Raw genomic sequence first — 21,213 nt, forward strand, 5'->3', positions numbered from 1 at the left:
CCCATCAGTATACATAGCTGGAACAGATTCTGCAATAAATTGGGCCCAAGATTAACCAAGAAGAGAGAATGCTGGATTACTTTCAGAAAATTACAAAACTCCTTTCATGAAGCCAAGCATTTTCCAGAAAAAGGCCCATCCTTTAAATACTGCCATTCTACAAATACTGTATGGCTGAGATATATGGAATATAACAGTCTCTGAAGAATTTAATATGAGAGGGCAATGAAGAGGTTGTGATGAGTATAAACAAACTTCAACATATAAGCAATGGAAAACTTACAAAAAAAAACTTGGAGTAAAAGACATTGGGAAAACGTAGGACTGCGTTGAATGATGAAAGATGGACATCCCTGTTGCACAACTGACATTTTCAGAATGTCAGGAGAAATCCAAAAAGGGCATTTACACATTGGTTGAATATCCTGCTCCATGAATTAATAGGAAGATATATGAGCTGCAGAGGATAAGTAGGCAAGAATGGGTTACATGTTTGAAGGAAACATCAGTGAGATTACTTAACCATTTGACTGCTTTGAAAGAGAAAGATACTGGTTCTTAAGCAGGGGAGTGATGTGATCAAACCTCTGTCTTAGGAGTGGCAACTTGGCAGCTACATGGAGCTTGAACTGAGGAGAGAGGGGACTTGAGGCAGGAGGACCATTTATAAGACTTTCAATAGGCCAGGGAAAAGGAGATAATCATGCTGACCATGGAAGGAAGACAAAAGTCAGATGTAAGAAGGAAGTAAAATTGAGAAGACTTGGCAAATTATTGGATGTGAGGGAAGAGTTAAGAATGATTCCAAGATTTCTAACCTGTATGACTGGTAGATGGTTGTTCTCAACAAAAATAGAGAAGTTAGAGTGAGGGACAGTTTGGGGGGAAAGATAAAGAGTTCTATTTTATACAGATTGAGTTTAAGATGTTGACAGGGACATGGGACAGAAATTAAGGAAAGAAATTGAGGTTGGTTATATCAGTCTGGGATTTGTCTGCGTGGAGCTGATACTTGAATCCGTGAAAGCTGATGAGATCTCCAAGGAAAGAGAAGGCAGCCAAAGATGATCCTACAAAAGTCTCTGATGTCACTTTCAAAAAGGGGTTTTGCCCATACTCAGAGGAATGCTATCTGCATTGCTCCAGAAATTATTTTTTTCTTTTTTTTTCTTTTTTTTGGCTAGGCAGTGGGGTTAAGTGACTTGCCCAGAGTCACACAGCTAGTGTCAAGTGTCTGAGGCTGGTTTTCAACTCAGGTCCTCCTGACTCCAGGGCCAGTGCTCTATCCACTGTGCCACCTAGCTGCCCCTCCAGAAATTTCTTTCAAAGCATTCATCACAAATACTGTCCAAAAGTTTTATAACTAGGACCAAACTGTAGGTGGGTTGGGTTACCCAAGAGTTATTAAATTAGACAAGTGATCAGCCATTAATGTGTTTTAGCAGCTATAAGTTTCCAGTTCCAGCATAAGGGTCTGTTGGGTTAGACTTAGTACTTTAAATTCCGTATCTTAAAAAAAAAAATTCAGTGGCTCCCTCATCTTGGCTTTCAAGGCCCTCCATATAATCTGGCCCTCTTATACTTACCAGTGGAAACATCTTGTCTTTGTACACCCAGAACTCAACTGTCTCATAATTGTGTAATGCTCAGGCCTACCTTCATTAGTACTATTCCTGAAACCTGGGGTACCTTCACTTCTAATACAAATAATGTTTCAAGGCTCAGCTTATTGTGGCACAGTGAAAAGAGCATTGGCCCTCCAAGTCAAAAGAAGTGGGTTCACATCTTTCATTTGATGCTTATTATTTGTGTTTTTTTAGCAAAAACAGTCTTCCTTGGCCTTAGTTTCCTTTTCTGTAAAATGAGGAAGTTGGATTAAAAGAACTCTGAGGTCCCTGCCCACCCTAGGTGTATAATTCTGCTTCCTCCCTGAAGCCTTTCCTGACCATGCCAGTCTTCATTGATCTTCCTTTCCTCTTCACCCATATCCCAAACAATTTTTACTTTAACTTGCGTATAATACATAACTAGACTGTACACTTCTTAAAGGTAAAGACAGTTTCATGTTTCCTAAATATGTCAGGGCTGAAATAGAGTGGGCACTTAGTGAATGCTTGGCAACCCAATTTTTCCAGTCTGGAAGTGTGTATATTATGGGCCAAATAGGTTAGTCTGTTCCATGACCAAAGCTCGAATCTCCCCCATCTAGTCATCTTGAGAATACATTAATTACAAAGTGGACCAGCTGAGAGAGAAATAGCATCAGCACAACCAAAAAAGCAAGTCTAGTACAGTACTGATAAACTGATCTTTAATGTCATCTTGAAAAAGTCAGTACATACAATGGGTTGTTGTTGCTTGCTTTCTTTATAAAATGCTCTCAAGACATCATCATGTTTATTACTGTTTCTCTGCTTAGCCTCAAGTCAAGGCCATGTTTTCTGTTTCTTTTTTACCCTAGTTAGTACCTAGTGCAACCTCATTTCAGTGGATACTCTGTTGTTGACTGAATGAGACCTCCAAGTGAGATATCAGGTGCTAAGTATTACCTTTCTGGATTGTCTCCATTCTGTAGGCATTATGTTGCAAGTCAATATCTAGACCAGGTGGACAGCCCAGCCTTAAGGTGCTGTAAACTGAAATGGTGCATACCTCACAGCAGCTGTGCCTATCAGGCAGATTCCAGTGGGTAATTACTAATTGTCAATATGTGTATGTGACCTGTTATTTCTTCAGCTGTCAGACTGCCCTCTAAGTGACTTCACCACCCAGTTAGGCCTTGTTATTTTCAAAGTGTCTTTTCTCTTGCTGGAGTTTAGGAACCTTGGTAAGTTATCAATACCAATAGAATACGGTACTTGGTTGACCACTAAATCACTATAATGCTGTGCTTTAAAACATTAGAGGATCCAGTGACGTCACCTGGTCTTCTCCACAAATGTGTGTGTGTACATACACATGCACACACACACACACCATCACAGACTTTTCTAAGAAAACCTGGAATTATGTGTATTTTTCAAGAGAAGAGGAAAGAGCATCTTACTCTATGTAAAATTTTCTCTTCATTCAATGTTTAGGAAATTCTACCTGTCCGTTCTATATCTGCAGTATTTCTAGAGTCTACTTAAGTCATCTTTGGTTCTTTTATCTCCTGTATCCCACTAAGTTCAACCTCAGGAGAATTTTTCTCACATCTTTCCATTTTTACCACCACCTTCTTAATTCAGACCTACATTGTCCGGTATTGCAATAGCCTGGTATTTCTGCCTTCAGCCTCTCCCTAATCTAATCCTCAATATTCCCACTCTTCAGAATCTTAAAATTGGAAGGGATTATCTAGTCCAACCCATACCTGAACAAGAATCCCTTCTTTAACATACTTGGCAAGTGCCAACCAGCCTTTGTTAGATCCAGTGAGAAGGAATCCAGTAAATCCTAAGGTAACCTATTCCACTTGAGGAAAGCTCTAATTGTTACAAAATGTATCATCACATCAATCTTGAACTTGCATCACTGCATCTTCAACCCAATTCTCCTACTTATGCTGCCTGGGACCGAACAGAACAAACCTCATTTCTCTTCCATGTGATAGTCCTTCTGATATTTAAAGACAGTTATCATATTCCTGCTAAGTATTTTCCTCTTTAGACTAAACAACCCTTGTTCCTTCAACTAATCCTCATATGGCAAGAATTTTTAAGGCCCTTTTTTAAGGCCTTCTTTTAAAAAAAATTTTTTTAATCAATGAAAATCCACTTCTCTCTCCCACCTCTCCCCGCCTCACATTGAGAAAGAGAGGAAAGTAAAACAAGTATAGCCAAGCAAAACAAATTCCTGCACTGACGATTTCCATTTTTTTTCCCCTTGATCTGCACCTCTCAGGAGGTAGGCAAAATATTTCATGAGACCTCTGGAATCATAGTCATTACATTTAACAGACTTCCCAAGTTTCCCAAAGTGTTTGTCCTTATGATATTGTTACTGTATGAATTGTTTTCCTGGTTCTGCTCACTTCTCTCCGATGAATTCATGCAAGCTTTCTAAGTTTGTCTGAAACTATGGTCTTCATAATTTAAAAGTGTTTGGAAATATGCACAACTTTGATACAGTTCCAGCATGCTCCAAGATACCTATGTCCACTTCATGTAAACCAGTTATATTACCTATCTAGAAGCATTTTTGAGAAGCTATGTGATCAAAAACCAATTAAGCCTAATGAGGGCAGTCAATACTACCATCACAAAGGAGAGGTATTTCATTTAACAGTGTTTCCCCTCCTCTATGGTATTCATAGGAGATAGAATATGGTACAGTTTAATTCATCATCTTTATCCTTCTCTTTCTCATCTTCCTCCTGTACCTTTTTCCACTTCTACTAATTTACCCATTTGCCCCATTAAACTTTCCTTTCAATTTATAATCTACAGCATCCTCATATTTCTTCTTCAGTTTGGCTGCCTTATCATAAGGTTGCTTCTCATTGTCACTCAGATTGTTCCACATTTCGCCAAGCTTCTTTGTCACATGTCTGGTGGATATGCCAGGATTTTCAGACTTGATCTTACAATATTATAATTAAAGAAGGCCCAGAAAGGTTCAGTGATTGCACATCATTCAGCCAGTTAATAGGAGAGTCAGCAGTAGAAATCAGGCCTGCTGATTTCCACTATCTCCTAACACTATTGTGAAAGGACATGGAGCACAAGGCAGAAGGAAACAGACTACGACACATTTTGCTTTTTCAAAACACAGCAGTATCAATCAGTAAAGATTTATTACTTATATATTTATTCAAATATACCTGAAACTAGATTTGAGTCCAACTCAAACATTATCTGTGACCTTGGTCAAGTGACAACCTCTCTAGACCTCAATTTCCTCTTCTGTACCTTACAAGAATGCTATTAATAGCAAGTGAAATGAATTATACACAAGGCTTTTGTAACCAGAAAGTGCTAAACAAATATAGGCTATTGATATTGGCTACTTTAACCCTCACAATATCCTTTAAGACCTGCGAGGCAAGTAGTAGTATTCTTTTATAAATGGAAAAACAACAGCTACAACAATTAAGGCCCAGAATAGTTAATTAACTTGTCAGAGGTCAAACAGTAAGGACATCAGATGATAGAATTAGTATAGCAACTCTGGCTTCCTTTTTCCAAACCAGAACAATGGTAGAGATCGATGACAGTTTGTAGGGGTAGAGTAGACCTGCACAATTTGGCAGTAGGTAGGGGCCAAAATTAAAATAGGCTAAACTTCTTCGGGCTGCAGACAAGTTAGACTAGACACAGACTGATGATGGTTGGTTGCCGTGGGCCAAGTGACAAACAGGAAAGTACCCCTTGGCAATCCTACATTTTGGGGAAAATTCTTTGGTATGCAGTATGTGTTGCAGGCTGGGGTAGAGTGAGAAGTACTAAGCAATGCCTATTAAAGCAGTGAATAAAATAGAGAACACTTATTAGAGTAGGTATTCCTACCCAGTTCCTCCATTTTCTAACATAGGTTCCCAAAGTGGGCGATACTGTTTTGGAACAATCGGGGGGGTGGGTATTTTTTTTTAAATGATGCAAATTTAAATTAAAAAAAATTTAAACGTCAAAAGGTTAAAGTTGATTTCAGGGAGGTGCTAAGTAATTTTTTTTAAAGGGGGCAGTAGGCCAAATAAGTTTGGAAACCTCTGTGACTAAAAGTTCAATTCAATTCAATTCATGTTGAATAGTGTATTCAACAGTCTTCTGAACTCAAAAACTTTAAAAGAGTTTACATTAGAGAAGTCTTGAAACGAGCAGAAAACAATATAATGTGGCAGTATATATGGCATAGACACTAACTGCTTTGGGAGGTCAGAGTCTAATAAAGCTAAGAAAAAAATAAGAGGAAGCAGGCCTTGCAAGGTGATTAAAGTGCTCCAGGCAAGGGGAAATGAACAAAGGTAGAATTAAGCAGTGAGTTTTGAGGGTACATTTATGTCTGCTAGAGAGGAGGACTTATGTGCTTGGATAGGTAAGTTGGAATCATTAGAGACCATCTGGAATGCCAAGTTGAACAGGTTAAACTTGACCTGGTAATAGAAAATCACTGTAGCTTCTTGAGCAGAGGAATAACATGTTCATGGTGGTATTTTAGGAAGGCTAATTTGCTGTCAGCTGCAAGACAGATTGAATAAAATTAATGAAAAAACACTGTGCTAAGCATTGGGTATAAAAATAGGAAAGTAAGACAATTGTGGCTCACATTCTAATAGGTGAAAACCACACATGTAGGAGATCTCAGCTTCAAGTTAGATAAGAAAGCCTCCCTGTCCTTCAGATACTGCAACAAGGCAGATGATACTGTGGTGTCTTTAGTGTCATTTCCATGAATAAAACTACTTCTGTTTCTGATGTTAAATGCTTTGATGGTGCCAAGGACTTTGGCATCAAGAATCTTCTTCAGTAATTGGTGGTCTGTGGGCAGAAGGTGCTTCTATTCCTGGAGGTTTTAGGTTTACCTGTTTATTGGTGGCAATTGGGCAACAGATAGTGATAGGCCTTTTCTCCACAGGATTGCTCCCCTGGATAATGGGTGTGGGGGCCAGGCTGAGAATAGTGTCAGTGGCCTAGAGGATACTGTTATTCCCAGGGCTGTTGGGCATAGGGTCCTGAGTTGTTTCTACTAGGATTTGAGAGAAAATGGTGTTTGAGGTGGTGGTAGTTTGACCCTCCTGGTGTATATCCTTTCTGTCAGAAGGAAAGTATTGTTACTGCTTTTTTAGACTTTCAAGGATAGATCATTTAGGGGCCTGGTTCATTAATTCAGGCTTAATGTGATAAAGGGCTGAATTTATAATAGTAGCAGGAAGAAAGGAGAAGGGAAGAATCCAAGATTATAAAGGAGAAAATGACAGGACTTGGTGCCATATTGGCCTAGCAGACAAATAAAAGTGATTAGTCAATAATTCCAATGTTTTGAACTTGGATGACAATGGAAATGAGAGATGGGGGAGGGGAAATTGGTTTGTGGATGAAAATAAGATTTGTTCTATTCAGATTTCGGCTTAACTCCTGCTTTAGTGACTTAACTCTTTTTGTAGAGCCAGTAACCAAATGTGACTGAAAGAGTAGAGGCAAATAGATGACTGCTTCAGTTCTCTACTAGTTTCTAAGGTTTGGGGCTGTTTGAGGTTTTGCTCTCAAACACATTCATCTGAAAGATGGAATCCATCTCTTACAATAGTGCTGATATGGCCTGTTTTCTGAATTTCTGTTCCACAAAGATTGTGTACAGGGAAAGGCTCTTGCCCAGATGAGAAACTAGTGAGAATGTAACTGCTACATCAAGAGTGGCTGGAGTGTAATTCTTCTCTTCCTCCCCTATTTCCCAAGAGTACATAGCTTAAGCTCACTGCAAAATTCTGTATGATACCATTTAGGCACGCAGAATGCCTAATGTTTAGTCAGCCAGTCACATGTATTCAGCAACTACTATGTGGAAAGCAACAAAGGACTTTCTTTGGGTTGTCATCCACCTTATAGACTCTGTAGTACTAGATATAGTGAATGGATGCTTTGAGGACCCAGTTCTCTCTTTCATCAAAGCTAAAGCTTTGTTTTTAAAAAGCTGTCAGGGGGACTTCTTTATTTGTGAATGTAATTCCTATAGCAAACACCAGCAAATAGCCTCCAATATTGGAATATTTGTGAGCAATAACCCCAGGAGCCCCAGTGAGGGCTGTACAGTATGTAGCTGTGATGGAATCTCTTTTTTCTCTTTTAGAAGCTTCCCCAGGGGTGACTGGTGTGTCAGTTGTGGAACGGGAACCTGCTGATATTGGAATGATTACTGCATGGGAACAAGTAAGTATCTTCTTTAAAACAAATTACCTCCTACTCCTGGGAAAGATTGAGGTCATTGAGAAATCCTTATTTCTATCTCAAACTGTCGTTAAAGTATACAGTTCATCTTTCTCCTCATTTACCCTCAAGGCACTTGAGCTCCACCCTGACACTCCTATGAATTCTTATCCTGGGAACAATTGTTTTCCTAGGAGGTATCTTAACCTTAGAATTTCCATCTTTGCTGTGTAAGTCTGGTCTATGTGATCAGTTTTTCTTATGAGGAAGGCAGAGATGAAAGAATTTTTTTCTGTACCGCAGGTAACCTCAGCTCTGGAATCCCTTTGCTACCTTAGGTTTCTGTGCAATATATGGATAATCATAATTATGCAAATGTAACATAAGCCTCCATGTCAATGAATACCCTATTACAGGGGTGGGGTATCTGTAGCTTTGAGGCCACTTGTGGCCCTCTAGGTCCTCAAGTGCAACCTTTTGACTGAATCCAAACTTCACAGAACAAACCTATTACAAACCTGGCAGCAACTATAAACCAGTCAAAGTATTTAAATGAGACAGAACAGCAAAGTTAACAAGGGAAAAATCCTGCAGGTAGTGAGTTCCCCCCCCCCGACCTTCCATTTGAGGAAGTACTCATGCCAGCCACGTTCACTTCAAACTGCACTCTGCCCATGACTCTCCTGAATACTCCACTTGCTGACCTCCTGGTGGTCACAGAGTCCAACCAGTTCCCCCAAGGGTAAGAAATGTTTGTGATGCATCTTTGTAGAGATAATGGCATGAAAGCTATACATAAATATTTCTTCTGTAACCCCTTGGCTACTCTAGACATTTGATTCCTTGATAGATAACCATGTGCTCAACCTACATATCAAGGAAGGTGTTCTGTCATCATTAGGTGATTACTAATGATTATCCTATTCCATTACAGAACTAAAAAGTCTATGCACATCAGCTCTAAAGTGCTGGTGCTGTGCTGTCCCAGGAACTGCCATTAGCACTTTCCTTTAACTATGCCAGGCTCAAGGCTCATGCTTTTTGCATACATTTGCTACCATCTGGGGCCAGTAGAATCTCTTCTGTGTCAGCTCCAGAGTTCTAGCTGCACCCAAGTGTCTACCTTATGGAATGGTTTTATGCCTATATATATGTAAGTCAAGAACTGCTTTGTTATAAATAGAGGCAAAACTAAGATTTTTTTTTTTACTATACCTATGATTTCATAGATATAGAGATGCCTAGTGAGGAACTCCCTTTATTAGTGCAGACACTTTCTCTCCAAGGCACTGAGAGGTTGAGTGATTTACCCAAAGTTGCAAAACCAATATGTGTCATAGGCTGGGCTGGACCCTAGTTCTTCCTGGCAGCTGGTGGCTCAGTATATAGAGCCAGTGTATGTAGTATATAGTCAGAAAAACTTGAGTTCAAATGTGGCATCAGACACATATTAGCTGTGTGACCCGGGGCAATCGCTTAATCACTGTCTGCCTCAGTTTCCTCAAATATAAAATTGGGATAATAATAGCACCTACCTCACTGGGTTGTTGTGAGGATCAAATGAGTAAGCATATGTATAGCACTTAACACATTGCCTGGAACACAGTAGACACATAATAAATGTTTTTTTCTTTCCTTCCTAACTCTGAGACCAATAGACCATTCCACGCAACATTACACTCAGTGGGTATGTGACCTGAAGTAGTGCATATGAGATGGGAGATTTGAATCTGCTTCCAAGTTCCCTGTCCTCTCACTACCAGCCACCACCACCCCCACCATCACCACTGCCAGACCCTGCCCCTTTCTCACTGGGGAGAGGGAGAAACATGCAGTAGAGAAGATGCACCAGGCAAGGGAAAGGCTTGTCTAGCTAGAGTTCATTTCTAACACTCTTCATTCCCTATTCCAATTAACCCAGACCTTAAAGCTATTCCTTATTTCAAAATTATGGATAAGAGTTATATACTGTATTTTATGAGCAATTCAAAAGTTGTGAGAGAGACAGTAACTTTAACTATATGCAATTTTTATTTTATGGCCTGACTTGAAAACCTAACCCCTGGGTAAGAAGCAATTCCATTGTACCTCATGTTTGATCATTTATGATCTGGTACAGTGAGTATTCCACTATATACAACTTCTGCCATTCTCTCAACAGCAACATACCTTCTGAGGAGCGAAGGTTGAGCCCCTGAGGGTCATACTCCTATTTCTTGGTCTGTATCAGTTTTCTTAGCCATTTAAACTACAGATACACTTGCCACAAATCATCCAAGGGCAATGGAGACAAAGGAGACTGGTTAATTATATATTTACTCCCCTGATAGCACATTCACCTGGGGAAATCTTAGACTCACAGCTCTGCTTTCTTGTGTTATTGACCTGGCTCTCTTTATCATAGGTTATCTTCACCTCTTCCATGGCAATCAGTGAGGTTTCTATGTATCAGGCCAATGGTATAGGACATATGTTTCCACATTAGTCTTCTCTGGCCAGTAATGCACACCGCATACTGCATAGTCGGCCGTGCTATTAATCTATTCTGGTGGCATCCAGCTTAGCACTCATCAGAATATAAATCAATGGATTGTTGTTTGTACGCTCTTGGAATTGATCTCCCTATACATATTCTTAAAATTTATCAGTGACAATTCAAAGCTGAGAACTAAAATCGGTGGATAAGATATCACAGTCTTATGAGGAGTCCTCTATTTGCAATGTAATTGGCTTCTAGGGGCCATCATTCTTGTGTTATAAATTACTTCCAAAGCCCTCTGGGCTGGCATCGATATATAATATAGAAGGCTTGGATCTATACAAAAAAAACAAAACAAAGCTAGCCTAACCTTGGCACATGTATGAGGCAATTAATCAAGTCCTTAAAGACCTGATCACCTTTTCCATGCCAAAAATCTCTCAGTGTTTCCAGACTGCTTAGGCCAACTTGTCCCTTTTGGTTTCAGTTCTTCTCAGTCATATACCTATGAGTGAAATCATTGTGAAGCTTTTCAATGATGGCAGAGTTCTTCACAAATTTTTGAGAGTAGCTGTCTAATCTTAGAAAATTTGTTGGTTCTTGATAATTCCTTAAACGTGGCCTGGTGATGACTGTTTCTGTCTTCTTAGGGTTGGTACTCATTCTTCATAAGATCTACCCAGGTACTTGACAGAGGCTCTACACAATAGGTACTTTTTAAAAAATTATTTTATTTTTGGTGAGGCAATCAGGGTTAAGTGACTTGCTGGGGTCACGCGGTTAGTAAGTGTCAAGTATCTGAGGGCAGTTTTGAACTCAGGTCCTCCTGACTCCAAGGCTGGAGCTCTATCCACTGTGCCACCTAGCTACCTGTGCACAAAGGGTACTTTTTAATTGATAGTTTTAGACTAGAATCCCTTACCAATTGGATACCTTTAATAGCCATTTTTAATGATACATCAACCTCCAAGTAATTTATATCACTAATGATTTTTCCATGAAGAGCTAAAAAATGGCAGGACTCCCAGAAATCCCTTGGGGCATGTACTCAAATTACTGAACATTCAATAGAAAGATAAATGCCATCTTTTCCTTATCATCTTCATGCCAGATCCGTGGGGATCCGACAGTATCAGCTGCGCAGGTTCAAATCTGAAAAATGCTGGATTCCCACCAAACAGTCTTAGGCATCTAGGATTCTTGGCATGGTGATCAATTCAACAACCATTAAGTGCCAATTGTATATGAGTCACTGTGTGTAGGTACTGGAGACACAAATATAAATGAAAGAATCCTGCCAGTCCTCAAGAAATTTAAATTCTACTCTAAAGAAACAACATGTACATAGATAAGTAATTACAAAAAAACTTTTTAAAAAATCATTTTTAAGCACTTACTTTGCTAAGCACCATAGATAGAAAAAAACAAAAAGAGTCCCTGTCCTCAAAGAACTTATATTATCATGGGGGAGAGAGCATATATGAATCAGAATGTACAAGATAAACTCAGAGTAGAGGGAAGGCGAGCTCAAAAGGGAATGGCACCAGAATTTGGGAGGGCCAGGAAAGGCATCCTGAAGGAAGTTGCACTGGAGCTGCATCTTAAAGGAAATTAGAGATTCTAAAAAGTTGGAGATTGAGGAGAGCATTCCAGGCATGGAGAAATGGAAGATCATGTCAGAGGAATGGGAATTAGGCTAGTATGCCTGTCTGGTTGTGTATGTGGAGGGAAAAAAGAAGATAGGAATATGGGAAAGTTATGAAAACTGATTTTATGAGAGTACTAACAACTGTGGATATCATAAAAGACCTGTGTAGGAAGCAATAACATGATTTGAAAGCAGCTAGGGATTCTAAAAGGCAAAACTGAAGAGAGAATACCTTCAAGTTGTGGGGTACCACCTATGCAAAGTCACAGAAAAAGGGAAAAGGATTTCATATATGAGAACAGCTAATGCAAGAATTTGACTAGGCTATAGAGTATTGTTGTTGTTTTGAGTCAGACTTATGATTTCAATTGTATAAGAAACTCCCTATATTAAGACACATCCACATGTACTCTGAAATTTATAGGCAGAGAGAGTTGCCTAGGGGGTTCTGAAAGGTTGTAATTTGCCTAGGATCGTAATGCCAGCATATGTCAGAGGTGAAACTTGACCTTAGGTCTTCTTGACTGAGGTTGGCTCTCTATCCATTATGCTGTGGATACCTTACAATCATATGAAGTATTCTTATATCAAAAGTGCCTCTTGATAATATGAAATAAGACTGGAAAGATGGGTGGGAGCTGGATTACAGAGAGCTTTAAATGCTAGGTTGCAGATTTTGTATTTTAACCTACAGGCTACAGGAAGCCACGAATATTTTTGAGTAGGAGAGTGACCATGATTACATCTTTGTTTTTTATTTAAAGTCTGATCATCCACACATTCAAATCTTTCTAATTTCCTTCCATACTACACTTTGGTAAGGCATAGGAACTATGAGATTTGATAATGATGCCTTTAGCTAGCAGTTCCTTCAGGTTTCTGAGATCCTCCATTTCTAAACAGTTTTCCAAAATTGCCCTCAGAATGGTCAGGAGTTGTTGAGCTGGCATGTGGGCACCTCATGTCTCATTCATCCATTCATGCAATAAGAACACTTTGACCTTCACTCTGAGTTTCTTCCTCAGATGATCCTTCTATTCCTCGGGTACTGGAGTCACCAAAGTTAAACTTTAAGAATGCTATACCCACTGTAACATAACCAAAACATAAGCAATCATTTTCAACCAGTATCCAGAGGACTTGCCCCCTAATAGATTGTAGAGATATCTGCAAACTGACTGTAGAGGTAACTTTCATAAAATGATTAGAATATAATTGTTATTTGGGATCTACTGCCCAATACAGCAAGACAGTGCATCTTTAGTCCTCAGTATCACTGCTGCATAGGATCCTGTGAGTCCAAGTGTAAAGAAGCTGGAGGGGTAGGGATTTTTCCAGGGTCTGCATTTTCCAATGTCAATTTGATTGGAATTCATCTTTTGGCAAGCTAATGAGAAATTTCTTTAAGTATATTCAGCATACATCTACCCATCTAGTCCATATTTTTAGCAGAATATAGTTTGGCTTCTTTTGGCTCAATGTACAAATTGAGCTACCCTAACTTGTGGTGCCCTTTTTTGGTCAGGAAGAGTAACTCTGAGTACTTGTCTTCTAGCAGGGGTGGCCTGACTGTCTGTGAGGTCTGATTGATCTGAGTTATTCTCACTTTTGGCCTTTTAATCAAATGAGATGCCTTGAAGCAATGCAGGCCAATTTTTGTCTCTTCAGCCTATTGTTGGTCTTGTTATCATGAGATCCTTAACTAACTGTGGGATAGGGATAGGTATTGGGATTGTGATTTCAGTGGTATAGGAAACTCCCAGTCTGCAATCTACCAATTGATCAGCATCTTCTCTGCAAATTTTAGTCTTAGTAGCCGAGAGCACTGAGATATTAGTGACTTACCCAGGCTCACATACCTGATACAATGGAGGCAAATTGCCAGAGGCAAATTATGAACCAGCTGTAATAGCTGAAAGACTGTTTTGACATGTGCACATCACTAGTTGTTCCCAGAGTACATCATCTGTTAGTCCTCTTATCACTTGGGACAGTATAGTACAGGTTCGTGCTCTCCACAGATAGTACCCTCTCTCTGAACTAGGCCCGGCAGCCTTTTTCCTCCTACTATTGGAGAGTATCAAGGAACTTTACGTAGCTGTCTTGTGCACTCTGCATGCCACCAAATTGTTTGTCCAGCCTCTGCAAACATTCAAATAACATGACATTGGTATTTGACATTTTCCATGTACCCAACCTCACAAGTTATCTCTTTGAGGATATATCATAGTCCAGATTAGAGGCAGCTAAGTGATGTAATGAATAGAGTGCAGTACTTGGAGTCAGAAAGACCTAAATTCAAATCATGCCTTGGACACTTACCAGATATGTGACCCTGGGCAAGACATGTAACCTCTGTCTACCTCAATTTCCTCATCTGTAAAATGAGGATAATAATAACACCTACCTCACTGGGTTGTTACAAAGGTCAAATGAATTAAAATACGTAAAGTACGTTGCAAACCTTAAAGTACTATGTAAGTAAAGATAATTATTATTATTGTTGTTAAGACAACTCACATGGCATAGGCACTGCCTCTTTCCTATATGTTTTTCTTAGTCCTTTCTATACTCCCAAAGCATCTATGGTATGGTACAATATCCCTGTTATATTTGTCATATTCAGTGAGTATCCACCAAATCACTAATCCCTAATAAGGATCTAGTCACACAATGGAACGTGAGTTCTCCAATAACATAGGAGCCATATTAATTTCATAAGCACTTAAGTATGTTTTACAAATTATGTGACTTTCTCTCAAAATGTCACCTTAACACAATTCTAACTCAATTCCATACCCAGCAGAGTAAACTTGAATAAACTTGCCTGGTGGGTAATAGAATTTGTACTGGGAGAAAAAATGCTTAGAGACTTTAGAGACTAGCCCTTAAGGGAAAAACAAAACAAAACCCAACCCTTAATGAGTCCTTGTAATACAAGGGTTCTTAACCTGGAGTTCATGAACTTGGTTTTGTTTTGTTTTTATTTGGTAATGTAGTTCAATATAATTGATTCTCTTTGTAATATTATATATTTAATGCATTTGAAAACATTCTGAGAAGGGTCCGTAGTCTTCACCAGACTGGGGATCTACCAGTATAACACAATTCCCCTCCTCTTGCCCCTCCTACTCTTTTGAAAAAGGAGTCCTGGAGATTTCTCCCAAGAATCAATGTCTGCTAGTGGCTAAGAATTAGAGTTTGGTCTAGCAGGAAAACTATTCCCTATCTCTGGTCCCTCACTTGTTTGGGCAGAGTTCTTCCTTCCCAAAGTCTTTAGCAAACCCCATAGTCTTGACTTTTTTTCTAGTCTCCACCCTCCAAAGGAGTTTTTTTTTAAAACCTTCCTGGACAGAATAAAGGGATCACTGAGGCACTGAAGGCCTCTGCTCTTGAGGAAAGTGATCCCATTCCTTGGTATCCCACTTAGCTTATTCTTTTTGCCCTGGGGAATCCATGAAGACAGGATTCACAAGGCTTTTTTGGAGAGTTAAATTATCAGTAAAATCTCTGGTTCACCTTGAGCACTCACCTGAGTGTTCAGATCTGAGCAATCTGGATCTAGAAATTACTTCTTTCTCTCTTGTGTATTCCAGAGCAACCACAGCCTCTTCCCTCCATGGCTTCCTTTCTTCTCCTCAGGGACACACCCACACAAGGAGGATAGCTTGAAGAACCCTGCTTCTATTTGAGAACACTTGAAGTAATGAAATAAACAGACTGGTTGAAGGGAAAAAGGAGTAGAAAGTAGGAAATAGGAAATGTGTAGGTCACAGCAGATGAGGATTCAGCTTCTGTCTGTACCTTCTTTCATCATTCTCTCTTTCCTGCAAGTTCACTTTCATGGAAGCAGCCATAGGTGTGAGGTAGCCTCAGCTGTCTCTCCCAGCTCCTTTCTCTCCTACTTACTGGGCTCAGTCCCTACAAAGATTTATTTATCTTAAACGCTTTCTTCACCTCTTATGAGATTTCAGATTCCTACCCTACCCCTCCCCAGGATGTAGGGAAGGAGTTCTTACTTTTCAAGTGTATATACAGAGTTCTTATGGCTTCTGTAGACTCTTGTAGGCAGGCACTGGGAACTTTAAATTGGCCTATTGGGGTTGGGTACAGTTTCCCCCTACTAATGCTCCCAGGACTTCAGGCATTTTAGGAGATATAATTAGACTGGAAATACAGTTTGATGCACTTATTGTGTTCCTTTTAAAATACAATTCAGGATCCATGGTTGCCCAGAATCAATGCTTTAAGAACTGGTATGGGGGCTTCTTTGTGAAAGAGAAATCTTGAATCTTGACCTCGGTAATGGAGGGGTATATATAACTGGGAAATACAAGCTGACAGTTCTAGGTAGCAAGATGGGAAGGTATACCATCTTCATTTTTGTGAATTACTTCCTGAGGAACATTCCACATTCCTGCCATGTACTAAATGTTCATTTGAAATTCTCTGATTTTAGAGATTTTATTTTCTCCATTTTATTTATTCTGTTGATCCATCTATTTTACATTGCTTTATGGATTGGAAATAATCATTCCTTAGCTACCATCTAGACTAGCATCTACATCTTGACCTCACTGAGTATTTTTCAACATCTAGTACAATTGGGTACAAGTGGATAGAGCTCAGGGCCTGGAGACAAGGAGACTCATCTTCCTGAGTTCAAATTTGGCCTCAAACATTTCCTAGCTGTGTGGCCCTAGGCAAGTCACTTAACCCTATTTGCCTCAGTTTCCTTCTCTGTAAAATGAGCTAGAGAAGGAAATGGCAAACCACTATAGTCTCTTTGGCAAGAAAACCCCAAATGAGGTTACAAAGAATTGGACAAATCAGAACAGGACAATGGACCTTCATTTGGTTTAGCCTTTCTCTTTCACTGTAGGCTGGAACACTTAAGATAATTTAGTTATAAAGCCAGGTAAATAGTGGCAAGGGTTCTTGAGAATTAAGAGGCAAGTACCAGCATAGGGAGAGAGAGGGAGAGACAGAGAGAGACAGAGAGAGAGGGAGAGAGAGATTTTTAGATAAGGTACTCAGTGAACTACTAAGTCAGACACTTAATGAACTGCTATCTCAGAGGTTTTGAATTAAGGGAAGTTTCTTAGAAGTAGGTGCCTGCATCAAGAATAATAAGCATTGATGGATTTGGAGTTTAAAGTAGAGCCCTTTATTTTATTTTTCCCACTTAATAGTATTTTATTTTTTCCAATTACATGTAAAGGTTGTTTTCTACATTCACTTTTATAAGATTTTGAGTTCCAAATTTTTTTCTTCCTTACCTCCCCTCCCCAAAACAGCAAGCAATCTTATATAGAGAGAGCACTTAATTTTAAAAATCTTAGCAAAATATTTGGGATCTCAGATATTAGTAGTAATTGTGTGGATAGTTGTAATAACAACAACTAAAAACATGGCACTTACTATGTGCCAGGCACTGTACTAAGAGCTTTGCAATTATTATCTCCTTTGATCCCCACAACTCTGGAAGGGAGGGAGGTACTATTACTATCTCCATTTTACACTTGAGGAAACGGAGGCAAAAAGAGGTTGACTTAACCAGGGTCACATAGCTAATAAATATCTGAAGTAGGATTTGAACTCAGTTCTTCCTGACTCTAGGCCCAGTGTTCTATCCAAACACAAAACTGTTTCTCTCATATCCAGTGTTTTTTGACAGTAATGTCATCTTGCCTTTTTGAAGGTCAGCAGGATAGCTTATAGCCAAAGGACACAAGCTGACTCTAGAAAATGTCATTTCTTTACCTTCCCACTCTAGTAGTCTACCATGGTTTGGGTTTGGGTTCAACAGACAATTTAGCTACTCTTGGTTCATACCAGCATGCTTGGATGAACTACAGCCTAGTTTACTGAAGGAACTAGAGAGTAATCTTTGGATTAAAGTCAGTGACCTTTGAATGATCTTGGAGAACAGGAGAGACACTGCAGGATTGGAGAAGGGCAAATGTCCCAATTTTCCAAAAAGTGAAGAGGCCAAAGTCTGCAAAATGTATAAATAGCAAATTTGATCATTCCTGGAAGACTGTAGAATGCAATAAGGGCATGGCTCACCATCAGTTATCAGAAAGAGTCCACATATATTCTCTAGAGAAAAAACTCTCCTATGGTCAAATGAAGGTCCCTGGGACGACCACCATTGGTAAAGAGAGAAGGAAAAACAACATAGTACACAATCAGGGCTATTGGGAGGGGCAGAAGGGGTTAAAATTTGAAACATGCAATGGTTAGGTGACTAATGGGGTACTCAGAAGTTGGAGGAGAAGGTGACCAGTTTCACTTTCAACTTTAATATATTTCCCCTCATTTTATTCTCCAGAAAACAGTTTCCTATAGTATGTGCTTGTTATTTTGTACAATTATATGATTCATGGGCTTCCTGCCTATTGCCTTTCCATTTGTAATGGCAATAGTTAGTAATGTCTAATATCTACTCCAAGCTCTTTATCTTCCCAAGTCTGTGAAAATATCCACTTACTCATTCTCCCAGTGTCCTTGAACAGGAGAGCTTTATTTTTATTCAGCATTTTGGTGACATTTTATAGTGGTTCTTGATTAGCTGGACTTCCCAGCCTCCCAGAATGAGAAAATCTGAAGTTCAGTTTTTGATGGTAAAACTAAGACTTAGAGACTGAATGGCACACCTGAGGCAGGATTCAATCTAAGCCCATGAGGCAAATTTGTTCAGAATTTTTATAATCTATATGACACATGGACCTGCTGTAAACCACTTTAAACATTCTGGGCTAGAGAATCCTGGGAGAAGGTGGATTTAGAGCTAAAGTTCATAAATGTTGGATAACTTTCCCAAAGTCACATAGCTTCTTAACCACAAACACGTCTCCTAGCTCTTGCCCTAGTACTCAAGCCATACTACCTCTCTCCAACCAATGCTTTTAAAAACTAAAATGATTTTGTAGCCTGCTCTGCCCCCCTCCCCAATTAGAATGATTGTATGGGGAGACATATGAATTCTAATCCAAAAGATGGCTGATGCTTTCCATTTTACATGTTTTCTTGGTATTTATCCTTTACCAGGCAGCAGGCATATTATCAATGGAATAACATTCTTATTATGGACAGTACAGCTTAAGAAATTCTAGTGACCCCATCAGCTACCTCAACACTATATTTGCTTTTATCACCTTTCCTCCTGACTGGAGGGCTGACCCTGTTTCTCTTTTGCTCATTCCTCTCCTTACTCTGTGGTATCTCTTATTAAAAAGAAGAGAGTATCATAGGTTACACAGGTACATGAAACTGAAACTTTCAGGAGGCAGTAGATATCCTTCACCCCCATGAAGCTTTTGTGAGAAAAGAGCTTATAGTTCCCTTTATATCTTTCACCCTGTGAAGGTTTTGTGGGAATAGTTTACACTTCCCTATTGTCTTTGGCCCTACCATGGATAGAGCAGAAACTAATAGTTAATATTTCCTTTGACAGTTTTATAACAAGCACATACTATATTATGTATTATTCTGAAGAAAATGAAAGCATAAGGACATTGTTTCTGCTTTGGATCAACGGAATGGAATCATTTTTTGAAGGGTGTAGATAGGACTTTTCCTATTATAACCACTAGATGGAAGCATTGACCAAAATAATGCAGCATGTGCTTCAGACCTTTAGCTGTGCTGATCGGGCAGCCAAGAACTAAAAGGTGATTAGTAATGGCCAAGATTTTCACTACCACCAGTTTCACTGGAGCAGGATATTTAATTTGAATGTTCATTTTGATTGGCCAGAAGCTCTTATTCCCCTAATTTGAGTAATATATTTATTGGAAACCCAGAGCAAATCTTAAGATCCAAATAACCTTGTAAGAAGGAAAACAAATGGGTTAGTGCAAGGACCTGATACAGACTTCTAGATTTAACATATCGTTGAGACTTCTGAGAGTGAAGACAACAAAAGTCTAAAGAATATATTAAAACATGTTATTTTTGTTAAGTTACAGAATTGAAAACAATTTATTCATTTTTTTGTATCAGGGCATTGTAGCCTCTCTGCTAGTATGTTGACACTGGCATAGTTTCATTTCACTAATTTACTTCTAGACATTCCTAGCACCTAGAGGGAGAGGAGACAGAGAGAAGTGACATGAGTTTGGAAGGAGAAAGGGAAAAACCTTGGGGAACTTAATGTTTTCCAGGGCCATGCCAGTCCCTCCTGCTTTTGTGGGTTCCGGGCTTATTTCAGGCTGTGCTACATGGAAAGAGTGCTGAGAAGTTTTCACAAACATGTGCTGAGAAGTTTTCACAAACATACTGTTGTCCAGCATAGTTTCAGATCCTGAAAAGTGGCAATATGTGAACAGTTGGAGCCGACTTGCACCCTGGTGCCCTGTTTGCCTATGCAGCTGCAAACAGGGGAGGAGCCCTAAGTTTTGATAGTGCTGTCTAAACTAGCCGTGAGTTAATTGCATGTATCCAGTTTTATTAGGATCCAGGATATTTATGAACAGATACTGATTCCTATCATGCCGGGACCCAGACCTTGATAATAGCTCCTGCTTAGGGGGTTGGTGTGAGGATGAAATGAAAATCTCAGCTTTTTATGTGCTCTGCTGTTGTTCCAGTAGTACCATGTCTTTGATAAAATGTTTTCACAAAATAAAGACAGTAGTAGAGGTATTTTAAGTTGTTGCTGTTCATCCTTCATTTCTGAAGAGGACCGATCACATCACAAGGTGATGTCTTGACTTGCATGAGAATTGGATTTAAGTGAGGCAGGTTTGCACAGTTAGCCTCACTCTCTTTTCCATAGTCACTGAAGTCCAGGGGTAAGAAAAAAAGTCAAGATGACTAGTGATGGCCCTGGGATGTGACCTTGGCCATCTTTTATGCCTGACCAAACTCTAAGCACCCCATAATCCCTGCTTCAGATGCCTTCATTGCTGTTGGAACAAATTATTTTCATCCACCCATTCACCACGGGAATGTCTTCACATGCTTGGGGTAGACATCCTCCTAACTCACGGACAGTTTTGAAGGCTGTTGGTTACCCTCTACTTGATTTAGCCTGTCTACTGAGACAATTTTATGGGGGTATGCCTCCGTACTACAGCTTCATGTTTCACTTTAATGATCCATCTAAGTAGTGTTGGACCAACTAATACAATTATGGCAAGAGATCATATTAGTTGCCATGTATGAAATTCTCAAAGATGATCAATGTCTCTAGAAAATGTCTAACTTCACTATAAGTAGGATCAGTAGCTGACATT

General features: G+C 39.4%; 1 protein-coding gene across 3 annotated transcripts in view; it reads left to right on the top strand.

Annotated features, from left to right (window-relative positions):
• TPGS2 (tubulin polyglutamylase complex subunit 2) overlaps window positions 1-21,213 on the top strand; it is a 51,154-nt gene that overhangs the window by 1,523 nt on the left and 28,418 nt on the right. For all 3 annotated transcript variants that reach the window (XM_020985711.2, XM_020985714.2, XM_020985715.2), the window contains exon 2: window positions 7,768-7,847. In XM_020985711.2, the coding sequence (XP_020841370.1) occupies window positions 7,768-7,847 (80 nt within the window). The remainder of the gene's footprint in view (window positions 1-7,767; window positions 7,848-21,213) is intronic.

This window comes from Phascolarctos cinereus, unplaced genomic scaffold (assembly GCF_003287225.1).
Source record: "Phascolarctos cinereus isolate Bilbo 61053 unplaced genomic scaffold, phaCin_HiC Scaffold_4;HRSCAF=312, whole genome shotgun sequence".
Taxonomy (NCBI): Eukaryota; Metazoa; Chordata; class Mammalia; order Diprotodontia; family Phascolarctidae; genus Phascolarctos; species Phascolarctos cinereus.